The sequence below is a fragment of the Haemorhous mexicanus genome, chromosome 9 (assembly GCF_027477595.1).
Source record: "Haemorhous mexicanus isolate bHaeMex1 chromosome 9, bHaeMex1.pri, whole genome shotgun sequence".
Classification (NCBI taxonomy): Eukaryota; Metazoa; Chordata; class Aves; order Passeriformes; family Fringillidae; genus Haemorhous; species Haemorhous mexicanus.
Genome location: NC_082349.1, coordinates 18,106,077 through 18,119,492, shown reverse-complemented (window position 1 = coordinate 18,119,492; position 13,416 = coordinate 18,106,077). Strand labels below are relative to the sequence as shown.

Genomic DNA, 13,416 nt, shown 5'->3' with positions numbered 1-13,416 from the left:
ATAACATATCACTAGAAGTGCAACTATAGATTTTTTTTCTTTTATTCACAGAAACTACAGGTAGCAAAGGGTTTGGGTATTTTAAGCAAAGAGCATAATCTTTCCCCTTTGAAGGAAAACAGCAAAGCGTTAGTTTCATAATCTGATATTACAAATAACCATTTACCATGAAGAAATCACGCAAATCATGTTAAGTCTCTCTTACAAATTAGGTGGGAAGGTGGCCACAGACGGGAACACATGAAAGAGGGAAGGACAGATTTCGGGATACAAGCTGAACTAACTTGACCTTTTCTAGTACTCTGCATTTGTCATTTTGTCATGCAAGTTTTCATTCCTTTTTTGGAGTACTTCTAAAGACAATATAATTATGTTACTACAATTCAGATCACAATATAGACTGAACTGTGCATGGGCCTTCGGACACTATTGCAATTTAAGTTGTTAGAAGGATTAATTAATATTTTCATGAAGTGGCTTTGCAATACAGAAGAAGAATGTCAACATCATACCTAGAAGAGAGGTCTCCTTGGCAAATGCTGCAGCAATAGCTGGGTCCAGCGTTGGCTGTCCATCGCCAGATGGAAGGTCAGGACGAGTGTAGTCCCTGCTTTTATCGTTGTTGTACTTGACATTCAAATTCACCAATTTGGAAAAATCAATTCGTAGGGTACAGCAAGCATTATAAATATTTTGACCGTCTAAGGCCTGAAAAAAAGATCACAGTTTTTTTAAAACACACATTACCAGTTGGTTGCACAAGTTGGGGTTTTTGGTTGTTTTATTTTAAAAAAGCTCAGCATACAGATGTTTATCTGTCTAGCTTAAAACCAATTAAAATGCATTAACCTCTCAACATGATGCCAGAAAGCTCATCGTTCCTTTCTTACCTAGAAACTGTTTTTGTGCACCGAAGGGGCAAGGGACATTTTAACACTATCAAACTTAAATTTTGTCTGTCAAATACAGCTAATTAACCTGCATTCCATAGCAAAGCTTAAAATCAGACATAATGCCAAACAGATTTTACAAAGAAAATAAAAAAAGAACTAAACCAAAAAGCCAAGAATATTACATGGAAAATCCACTGAGAAAAAAAAAATCTAGACTTAACTACCATGTTAGACAGCCTTCGGTTAAAGCATAATATATACATTATTCCTGCATGCTTTCCTTCTCTCCCCTTAAAGGTAGTTAGTGCCAAAAATCAGAGAAAACCAACTTTAACTGCTAACCTGATGTTACTAATACCCTTTTTTCCTGTTTTCACAATTAATTAGTACTTCTGAAAGAATTTGTATTAACATGACAACAAGGACTCTATGAAAACACTTTAAAAAAAATCCAACATATATGTACACACACATATGTATATGTTTCCTCCATCTCCCTTATCCACCAGGCAAGTCAATACCTGGATTTGAGTCCATTTACATTTTGGATTTGAGTCCATTTACATTTCCTTTCACTTGAAGCACTACCAGTTAAACATGGGAGACTTAAAAATATAGAAACTTTTGTAATAAAGTCAGTTTAATTCTTAGTGAGTGCTGGGAAATGTTAATGCAGCTCATCTTAAAAATTAGCATTCAATCAAGTCATTATGTTAAATATAAAGCCAGCATATATATATATGCACTGAAAAAAAACAAATAAAGCAAATTTTCAAATACACACATCAGATCTTTTATTTCAGATTTTGGACTGAAATGTTAGACTGAAATGTACCACCTCTAGACCTGAGCTAGCTCTTGCAGTTAGCAGGGTTACATCTGCAGTGTACTTGCCAACACATCCAGGTTCTGGTATGGCCTACGGTTTTGAGGTCAGCACTGCACAAACCTTGTGTGCCTGCTATTTTCATATAGTGATGCATCTGGAAACTGAACATCTTGCAGACACCCCTCTGCTAGGCCTGGGCCAGCAAGGCTGTCCCCACAAAACATTATCACACCTGACATCTCATGGGCACACAAAACCACTTAAAAGAATTACCACCATTAGCAGTCAACATAAAAGAATGTGTAAATCCATGTAACTATTTTGCCATAGCTTGGAAGTTCTAAAACAAACAGAACAAAAAACTTAACTGGAAAATCTATGCATTGTATCAACAAACAGCACTTAAAGAGACACTCCCATGCTTGAAATTCAGCTTAAAAATGCTTTACACAATATTTCAAAAGCAAAATTTACTGTCCTTATTCATAGAGCACAAGCTTAACTAATTCTGTATTGCTTGGGTGGTGGTGAGCACCACCATTACAGCATACACCACTTGCTAGCTCTTTAATAGATGGTGACAAAGCACACTCCAAGAATTCTGTTGGGGAAAAGAACACTTGAACACTTACACCTAAAAAAGTTTATATTGAGAATCTGCCATCCGTTTTAGAAGACTTCCTACCTTCTAAAATCCACTGAGATATGGACTAGAGAAAGTCCAAATTATCCAGCCAGAGTTTACTTACTGTCAAATACAATGCCACGGCCCAGCAAGGGAACACCCAATCCCATGATGAAGCAAACAGCTGTGAATGAGACTGAAAGGCTGTATTCTTCAGCTTTGTCTGAATCACAGGACCCAACCAGATTTATACTTTACCTCTGTGTGGAGTCTGTAGAAATACTGACTTGTAGCTTGCAGAAAGCTGCTAAGTTGATGGAAATATTTCAGACTTCAGAAGTAGCAAACCAAGATATATATCTGTGTTTGGAGTTTCTAGAGTAGTCAGTATTTAAAGGGAGCTATATAAGTAACTAAAACTTCTACTGAAACAGCAAACTCCTCTTTCTGGCAAAATCAAAGTGACCAAAAATACATATAAAAGGTACTGCACAAGAGAAATCCCTTGTAGATGGGGGATAGATAGGCTGAAAGAACATCCTGAACACAAAAGGAAGGGGATGCACTTTTAATAAGCACTGTAGTCAAACTCTAGGAAAGGATTCAAACACCAGAACAAAAAAAAAAAAAAAAAAAAAAAAAAAAAAAAAAACACACCAAAAAAAACCCCACACACCCAAAAAAAACAAACAAAAAAAAACACCCTTGCCCCAACCATCTTTACCAGCAACATCATACACTTCTAACAATGCAAGAAATACTCTCACCAACCAGCATTCTTTCCAAGATTAACTGTTCACAACTAAAGTCAAATGTGAATGTGTGTCCTGAGCTCTTACTTGTATAGCAAAAGAATGTGCAACAAATCCTCAAACACTGTTCCTCTCAGACACCCTGAAAAACATGACACCAGCCATTCACTGCTAGTGAATGTACATACAAACATGATCTCTAAGAACTCTAGTTACTGCTAGAGAAACTTTTCTTTCGAGTATTTATTTCACCTGTGATACCATACCACACCACACATGGGCCAAACCAAGGAGATCAAGAATCATGAGACCTTCTACAAATGTGAGCACCATTCTTCCTCTTGCCTGTATTAGCAAACCCAAAAAACTAAACCAAAGATTTTCAGAAGGGTGTTAAGAACTAAAGGCATAAAAACCCCCCTAAACCCAAGGAAGCAACACTTAAAAAACATACTCCAGCTCAAGTAAGTACCTCAAGGTACTTACTTGAGCATCTCTTGGGAGAGATATGTCCCAAGTGCATCCTACAGATCTGTGCATCTGAATGAAAGTAATTTCTTTTGAGACAACTATCTAAGATACAAGAAGTTTCTGTGGCTAAAAAGTGTATGTAAATATATTCTGTTCTCAAAAATTAACATATTTTACATGCAAAGGACCTGCTGCTGCACTTCCTGCTGCATTTCTGATACAATGCAATCCAGTACTCTCCTGTTTACCTGAACACTACTTATCACTTCTGAGCATAAATTGTGCTCCTTAGAGCTGAAGATGCCCAAAAAAGCCTAATACAATAATATTAGGCTAATAGCCCTGCAGCTCAGTATCCTATCTGAAGATATCCTTTCTTCCATTCTGTAATAAATACCTGAAGTTCCTACTACATATTTTAGGCAATGCAGATTGGCAGAGATCTTTTGCAGACTGCTACCAGCACAGAGCTACCCTGAAGTTGCGAGGCAAAACAACTGGAAAGATGACATGTGCAGTCAAACCTTCACTGGAATCTTTGAATCATGTGCAGGCCAAGGAAGGATCAACTGGCCAACTGTAACAGAACCTCTAGTGATATTTTTAACCCATGCTGGGTCAAGATGACCAGCATGCCCTACATATGAGCCTCAACTGACTGGCTACAGATGAGTCATTAATAACTGTTAATATCCATGATTTGGCAAGAATACTTACAGTATATCTGCACAAAGGCAATGCTCTGAATTAGCCAGCTTCTCAGACAGAAACACCAGCACTCTCATCTCATGGTATACCAGAGTACTGGTGTTCAAATATTTAAGTCTGCTGCTTATGCTAAGAGTACTCATCACTTACAATGAAAATGGGCTATTTTTAATGCTTAGATATCTCCATATGCATACAGACATCTCCAGACAAAACCTTCATTAGCAGAAGCACGGCAGTTCAATGTGCTCTACTCTTGCCCATTCTCAGTAACACTCTCCACCCTGGCTAGACTGCTGCATTATACAGAATCTGAAGCTCCCAGTCTTCACCCAAGGAACCCATAATGATCCAACCTGAGGGTGGTGATGAAACAAGTATCGGTGGAGCCACTATCTGCTTTACAGGAAATGAGTTTCTCACAAAACAAGCAGAGCAGGAATGAGGTTTTTCACTAGCTGCTCATTCAAATTGCAAAAGCAATCCCACAGGGCTAGAGGCTTCATATTGCACATTCTTGTCAGTGTCACTGTTTTCTCAGAACCTTCAAATGCATAGCATCTCTCCTTGGTACTTACATCACTTGAGTTTTTCAAATTGCTCTTTAACTTCCTTAATAAGTCTTCAATTTCTATTAAGGCCACATTCTGATTTCCTGTGAAGAGGGCCACGGGAAAATTAAATTTCCCCATTATCTTCTACAGTAATTTGGATGGAAAACAAATTGAAACTTTACTCTTTTACCATGTGTTTGATCTTGAACTCCATGCAATTTAATTGCAGCCACCACATCATCTTGCTTCTACATCCAGATGTATTTAAGCTGAAGGGGGTTTTCCCTATCACCTGACTGCTTCTTTCCTTTAGGTATTTTTGTTCTGGTGGCACTTCATGTTTTACCACAGTGGCTTAACTGTAAGAACTGTGTTTTACTCTATTTAGTTTGTGAGGGTAGTGGGGAAATCAAACGTTCCTTCCAATTTAACATCCTTTATTAATTGCAGTTGGTACTACTCTTAACATTTTGTATATTTACGCATAGATTGGTTAAAATATGAAACTATAAACCTAAGACCATTTCATTTTGACAATAAGGACCCAACATTACTCTGACAATGACTGTACATACAAGAGTCACTGATTTAAGGAAGTTTAGTCACTCACACACATGCTACTACAAGTGAACAGGTACCCTAATGAAAACATGCAAAACTGAAGAAACAAATACATGCTGGGTTTTTTTAAGACCAACAGAGTCCCACAAGCTAGTATCAGTTTGTCTGAAGTCAACAATAGCAAGAGATTCTTAGATTCCTTTCATATTTTTACATACCTCATCCTTTCATTTGTAACTTCTTTATAATTTATTCCTAGAACTACACTGATAATTTTCATATCACTACAGTCCATTTCGCAGATGTCATTTTTCCATTAAATTTCCTGATAATACATATGACTCAAAAAATGAGGTCAAAAGCTTTAACGCTTGATGTCATACTTTGCATCAGAAAAGCACTTTAAAAGCAGCAGGAACATCTACTACTGAAAAATTACTTTCAAACAGAAGTGAAGTCTGAGTTACAACCTTCTGTAACAAGTACATTTAGCATCCAACTGTTTATCAAATATTTCAAATATAAATCTAAATGTTTACAACTGATTTCTGCAGAACTTGTAGGCTATGATGTAGTTTCTGTACCACAATTTTAAACCTGCAAGGTTCATCCCATCCATACAAATTCTTATGTACTACAGTGACATATCTGCATCTCTCTTTACTCTGAGGCACAATCTAATACTTGATATTATTTCAACTCTGAAAAGGACATCCCTAATTTAAATTGTGTTCCAGATCTACAAGTATTTCCAGACTGCTTTTCTGGAGTAGATTATCTTAAAGTGGGCCACCATAAATGAAGCTGCAAATCATCTCTTCTCTTCTCTCTTGTTTTCCTCAATAGCATGAAAACTTACACTCTGCTTCTTGAAAACACGTTCAAATCTTTGTGATCCCCTGTCTTGACCATCTCACAGTTCTTGACTCAATGCTGAGTATTTCATTTGCTGATAGGGACAAAAATGACCACCCTCCACCACTTAACCAAGTCTTTATTTCAATAGAGTCCTCATTCTTTGCAACAGAAAATTAAGCTCATTTTTGTCTTTCCTCTACCAAGAGGAAAATTTGCCAACTTAGCCTGAGGTGTGAGCTTTTCAATTTTGTAAAGTTCTCAGCTAGTCTGTCATCTACAGGCAATAAGCACTTTCTATGCTGCCAAGCAACACTTAACCAGCACATCAATTTTAATCAGCCTTCCTCAAACTCAGACTGCATGTGAAGGTTTGAAAATACAAATTAATTCCATTTATCTCTTGAAAATTATAATAATAATAATAAAAATCTCACCTTCCCCTTTGGTTCACCTTTTCTAGTGCCACAAATGTGAACATATGCCATTCAATTAATTCAAACCATCTGGTCTAGATGACATGCTGTTGATCTTTGCCATAATTTATCCATAGGCTCTCTCCTGCTATAATGAATAAAACCAGCTACCTGTTCTTGCCTCTCCTACCCAGGATAGGAGAGTTTCCTATAAAACAAAAGCAAGATCCTGCTCACCCATCACTGCTGCAAAGCTTCTTCACAGTCTGGTCACATGAGTAAATTGCACTCTTTCTTCTGGGCATTTATGGCTACAAATAAGCTAAGATTTTTTTTTTTTTTTAAATTAGGCTGATATAACTAAATACTTTCTCAGATCTGTAACTAATCCACAAATCACATTTTTGTATGGATGCCTAAAAGTACCTGCCAACAACAATTCATTAGGTTTACTAAATTTGCTGTTTACAGTGAATTAATTATGCATCCCCATTACACCCTACATTCTTACTTCTGGGTGACATTTCTACTATTGCAGTCTTGCATATTATTTCATCTCTGGGCACTCTTACTAAAATATTTGTTCATACAAATGTCTAAAATATTTTAGACACAGTATCCATAAACATACTATCATTAAACACTGATTTCACATAGTATAACAACAAACTTCTACTTATTTTTTTTTAATCTCAAAAGATTCACACATGTGGTGGAGGAGTACGACACATTGTTACAGCAGTACTGGGTTAGATCAACATTTTACAAATACTGAGAGCCCAGGAAGATCTCTGGCCTTAGATGAGAACTATACTTACTTGTTTTGCTTGCTGTGCATTTACTGGATCACCAAACTGCAGTAAAGCTTGAAACTGGTTATTCTTTGTGAACGTGATTATCTTCAATACAGCACCAAATTTAGAGAATATCTGCCAAAAAACATTGTACAGTTTTACACATCTGTTTCTCCCAATGACAGCTCAAGCCAAAGTGAAATTTGACGTACCTGATGAAGAACATCCAGGGTTACTGGATAGTACATGTTGTCAATAATTATTCTAAGTACTGGACTCTGAGCTGGAGTCACTGCACTCTCACTAACAGTGGTCCCACTAATGGGAGCGTTTGATGCCTGCACAGCCGTCACTGCCTGAAGAACAGCTTGGGCCCGCTTCAAAAAAAATACGACAGAAGAGAGATTTTCTTAATATTTCAAGATAACAGCTTGAAATTAATTAGAAAACTTAATATAGTTAACTCCAGAAACACAAAATAGTCCACTTATTTAAAACTCAGAGCTACAGACATAACACAACGTTTAAGTGCAATGCAGTCTGACTCTGTGAGAAGAGCCAACAAAAATGAAAACAGCAATTAATCCTTATGTCACATTAAGGAGGGGCTTCAAAAGGCACCAATATCAATCTTTCTAGTAGAAAGCTTATTGTTCTACTAGTAAGGATAAAGAAAGTGAGGATTTTGTAGGTTTCAAGATTCTTTCCTTTACAGGAAATAAAACCCACAAACCAACCAAGGAAAACCCCAACGCTACAGAAAGCAGAGGTACTTCTCTTACATTCAAAAGGTAATCTCAGCTATCATTTCACTGCCATTTTAATTACGTAGAAAGTTCTAAAAGGAAGGGAAAATTCTAAACTAACATGTCCAAACTTCTCAGTTTTAACAAAATTAAATAATACAAAAGACTAACAAATGTCAGAAAGTAGTATCCAGAGAGGTAAACAAACTGGTGTCTGTTATGCACCCTCTTTTGTAAAAAGAAAAACAAAATCCTCTCCATATATGGCGGTTTTTGTTTTTAAACACAAGTAGCATTTTAGAAATTCAAAGGTAACCATGATACCACAAAAACACACATGTAACTACTTCCACTGCCAAAATTGACAGTATCAGAAAGATTAGATGTCTTTTTCTGAGAAAGAAAAAGTGCAGAAAAAAGAGGTTCCATTTAATACTTTCATTACAGTTGCCTAACAATACAAAACAAGAGAGACAAGTCAGCATGCCAGGTAAAAATAATAACCATCATACTAATGCATACTGTATATTTTAAAGGTATTAGAGATACTACACAATTTCATATCTCACAACTTACATGATACTCCTCATACTGAATCAAATCAATTAATAAGGAAGGGGGGGGGGGAGGGCGCAGGGGGAAAAAAAGACTTGGTGAGCACCAGTTGGGAAAACAAAATTTACCTCTACATTTAACATTAATTACTGTAACTGTGTAAAAATGTCTTTCAATTACACTTCTTTTCCCTAATGCATGAAACACAACTTTCAAGATAGCCAGATACTTGGCTGAGTTGCATAATTATTTCCTACTCTTTCTATAAGCACATAGCAATTAAACATCAGTCCTTACAGTGACTGGAAAAGTTCAAACTGTATTACAAAATTAACTACAACTCATGAAGTCAATTTTAACAAATTACCCTTGTCAGCAGTCAGCACTGTCTATATACACTTACACATCATATTTCACTCCATTAAAATTAATGTGAGTACATGAAGGAATACAGGACAAACAACTGTAAATATTCAAATTCCTATGAGTATTTTGTCAGCAAGCTCAAAATAACATCTAGCATCATACCTAAGTAGTCAATTTGAATACATTTAAGTATGTAACACTTTTTTCTTATTTTTGAAAAACTGAAACTAACTTCAAAAGATCAGATCCACCACCCAAAGTACATTTATTTCTACATGTTGCAGTGATGGTGCAGAAGGACTAAACACATGCATTTATGACAGACTAACGATTAAAAAGAAGGAAAGGTAGAGGTCATTCTATTCTTAATTTTCCTGCATCTTGATAATGCACTAAGAGATACCTGTTGTATATCAGAGTTTAAATGCTCTTCTCCGTGTTCTGATGTCTCGCAGGAAGAGAATTTTAATAGAATTATAAAACTGAAATGAAAATTAAAAATTGTCCCTTTCCAAACTGTTTATTCAGAACCAGCTCATTCTGAGCATATAAGTAAAAATAATCTCTGAAGTTACTATTACTGAGCTGTTCAGAAGGAAACAGCTTAATAGAACCTTTCCAGCCAAGGCCTGGCTGTTTAAAGTACCCCGTGGTTAAATTATTTTCTTCCTGTCTTCTTTTCAACTAAGATACTTGCACATTTCTCCAATTTTTTATTCTATCTATCTTTCTAGTTGTGCATACTAACATTCAAACATCTTCCCATCTTCTTGCCTGAACATCCAGAAAAAGACAATTTCAAATGCATTTGGGCTGATGAGAAAAATTTTTCATCTGATTTGAAAGCTTAGTATTGTGTATCCAAAAGAATGCCAGACTACAAGCAACACCAGCACTATTTTACTAATATTTATCTTTATTTTACTATCTTTATTTCTTACAGAAAACAGAATGTCCAACCATCTTTGTTTTATAGGCTGCTTCATGAGATAGTAGTTACAGAATGCTTACTGCCAAGTACCTATTTCTATTTTTCAGTTATAAATTAAACTTGAGTTAAAATTAAGTTCTGGAAGACTCAGAATATAGGTTAGGATGGGGTAGTAATATGCATGGTGGCATAAAGGCTGCTGAAAAGTCAGCACATCCTACAGACTGAAACGATGAAAATATGAAGCACCAGATGAACATCAGCAGAGAAACCAGAGGACAACATAAGACAACAATTCTTAAGGCAGTACGCCCATCCACTGCAAGTGAAGACAGAATCCAACCCCTACTTTATCCAAGGGAAATTAAGGCATTTTTCTTTGTAACTGACATTTGGGAGGGTGGGTAATCTCTATGAAAATAAATTGAAATATTCTAAGAAACGAGACTATTTAGAAAGACCAACAGAAAAATCAACACTATACTTGATCTGAAGCAAGATTTCTTTTAATAGATTACCCTGAAATTGCTTTCAAAGGCAACAGCTATAGCTTTACTATTTACATGTCCTAATAGAGGACACAATTAATAGAAATTAATTTGGCATTTATGCTGGTTTTTATATCATCAAAAATGCAACATAAGAAATTAATCTTAAAATAACCATCAGACTTCTGGTAGGTTTGAGTCTCTTATCCCTCTATAGTTTGTATTAATTGGTCACCACATTACTTGTGCCAATTCTTCAATTCCACTAAAAAAAGACATATATATCTGTATTTGTTGTGAAATAGGTCCTGGAGAGGCAAGAGCAAAATGGAGATCGAAATGGTGCTTTGTTATTAAGTACATTTGTCTCTAGAGTGACCATTATGGTATTATTCTCCAGAAAAAGCAGATCACAAGCTGAGGTTACTAGTGCTACTGGAGTGATCATACAAAGCACTGAAATTTAGGCATTGCATTAGCCACTACCACTAGGGGAATTCAAACTGGCACTGGAATCTCAGGTGTCAGAACAAGGAAGTTAATTCTGGCACCCTACAGTCTCTAATCTAAGACAAAAACTTTGAAGTTACTTAGAACTTTTAAATAACTACTAAAAACACACATCAGAACCTTTGCCTTTTGAAATCAAGGTCACATTACGAAAATTTATTGTACTGCAAAGATGGCACAGAAAGCAAACGCCTTTCAGTGCCACAAAATGGAACAATCATAGGTAAGACCACAGGAGTGTCAGAATGTGGACAAAACCAAATGATTCAAACATGGCACATGAGCCAAGAACACAAGCCATGCCTAATGGTCTACGGTCTGCATTTGTGATACTACTGAACAGTAAATATACCTGGTTAAGTGTGTTATCAGTCTTTAGTTCTTTATGATTGGAATACTGGATGTAAATGGGTTGGTTACGAAGATGAGGTGTCACAGCAGAGTAGTAATTAACCATAGTGATAGCTGCTTCTTCTGTGGCAAGTTCCAAAAATGCCTGCAAATAAAAGAATTAAAATTTTCAGTATTTACAAAGCAGGTAATCTTCATATTAGATGCAAATAAAAAAACAAAGGTTTGATAACAGAATTTAACAAATTGATATCAGCCTTCAGAAAATGTCATTCTACACATACCAACTTTATTTGCTAAGCTACTTCATCTCCAAAAATTCATCAGTGAAGATGCAAGAATAAATATTTCTCTTCCAACTAACTTTTTGCATTATGTAGCTGCCAACCATCCCGTTCCCCCCAGAATTTACTAAAAAATGGCATAAATTCATTTTAAAAAAATAAAGAAACAAAAGCTCTTTTTTTCTAGAATACTTACTGCTTTATGACTTACTTCAATAGCATTTTAACAATATATTTTGAAATCAGACAGTAAGCATACCAAAAACAAAAAAGCAACAAATTACCTGGTTTTTCCCTTTCAGCATCAGGATGTTGGTTACTTTACCAAAAGGTAAACCTAAAGCAATAACTTCTGTTTCTGTCACTTCCCCAGGCAATTTCCTGATATGAAGAACACGAGAAGGAGCCCCATCCATTTTATCATCACCTTTGAATTTCTTGTTGTCATTACCATTGGCTGAAAGACATATTCAGACTCTATTTGAGAAGTTTACTGATATTATTAATGCTTTATTAAAAATGTTTTTAATTATAAACATGAAATTAATTTTAAGTGAGCTATCTCATTTGGTTTAGGTCAAATTCAAGGCTTCAGAACAAATTCTGCAGAGACAAATGCTAGTTTCATGGAAGGTAGATTGTTCAAGACTTAGTCATCTGACAGAGACCACAGCAAATTCTTTACACCTCACTTGCAGTGAAGCATCTCATATAGTAACATGGAATCACACAGTAATCACGTCTAACAAGGGGTCACATAAGAACTCCAACATACATTAAAGTAAAAACAGTGGCTACCCAGAGATTTTTTGGAAGAAATAAAATAGTGGTGAACCATTAATAGATTCCAAAGTTTTTTTTAAAAACTGCTTGCACTAAGGAACTGGACACAAAAAGTAGAAAAGTAACAAAGCAAGACAGGAAGCATCAATTATGCTGGGAAAGATCAGAGCAGAGAAAGGGGATGACCCAGAGGACTGACATCACAAAAAGCTGATGAAACCAACAATTTAAGGAAGGAAAATGTCTATTCTGAACCACAAGCACACCCATAAAAAAGGAAAAACCAACTAATAACACAATGCAGCCAACACAGACAGAGGACGGGGAAGATCCAGATACATTTCCCTAAAAGAATCAGGGAAGCATTAGCATCAATGTACAAAACAACAGAAAGACTATTCAGAATACTCTCCAGAATTCTTGCAAAGAATTAGAGCAAAATTCCAACTGGAGTTCCTTTTGCTTGACAAGCAGCTAGCCAGTTGGACGGAAGAAATCTTGCTTTTGAAAGAAGGCCAGAAAAAAATTATTTACTTTGGTTAAAAATATGTCAGTGGAGTAAACATCAGAGTCAAGAGCTAAAGAACAACACTGTCATAAGATATAATATTAATGAATTAATCAGTGCTGGAAATCAGCATGCACTTAGACATTAGTGAAACAAGTGTAAGACTTCCTTTTCTTCTACCAAAAAAGATATTTAGATTTATCTAAATATAAAATTCAAAATATCCTATTAGGTAAAAGCAGTCTGTCTTAGAAGTACATCATGCAGTAACTCCATCCTCACACACTGTACCACTACCATCAACCCTCCTCCAAAAAAATTTCCATGACTAAGCTTTTAAAAAATTCTTGCACTGCAGAACACAAAGTTTTTTCCACCTTACTACAGCAGACAAAACAACAAAAACCTAACATTCAAGACTGCTCAAAATTCAGCT

The 13,416-nt window shown here is 35.9% G+C and overlaps 1 protein-coding gene across 5 annotated transcripts in view; it reads right to left on the bottom strand.

Annotated features, from left to right (window-relative positions):
- PTBP2 (polypyrimidine tract binding protein 2) overlaps positions 1-13,416 on the bottom strand; it is a 48,126-nt gene that overhangs the window by 11,006 nt on the left and 23,704 nt on the right. For all 5 annotated transcript variants that reach the window (XM_059854304.1, XM_059854305.1, XM_059854306.1 and 2 more), the window contains 5 exons: positions 11,974-12,146; positions 11,407-11,550; positions 7,671-7,835; positions 7,483-7,593; positions 513-708 (listed from right to left, as the gene is read on the bottom strand). In XM_059854304.1, the coding sequence (XP_059710287.1) occupies positions 513-708; positions 7,483-7,593; positions 7,671-7,835; positions 11,407-11,550; positions 11,974-12,146 (789 nt within the window). The remainder of the gene's footprint in view (positions 1-512; positions 709-7,482; positions 7,594-7,670; positions 7,836-11,406; positions 11,551-11,973; positions 12,147-13,416) is intronic.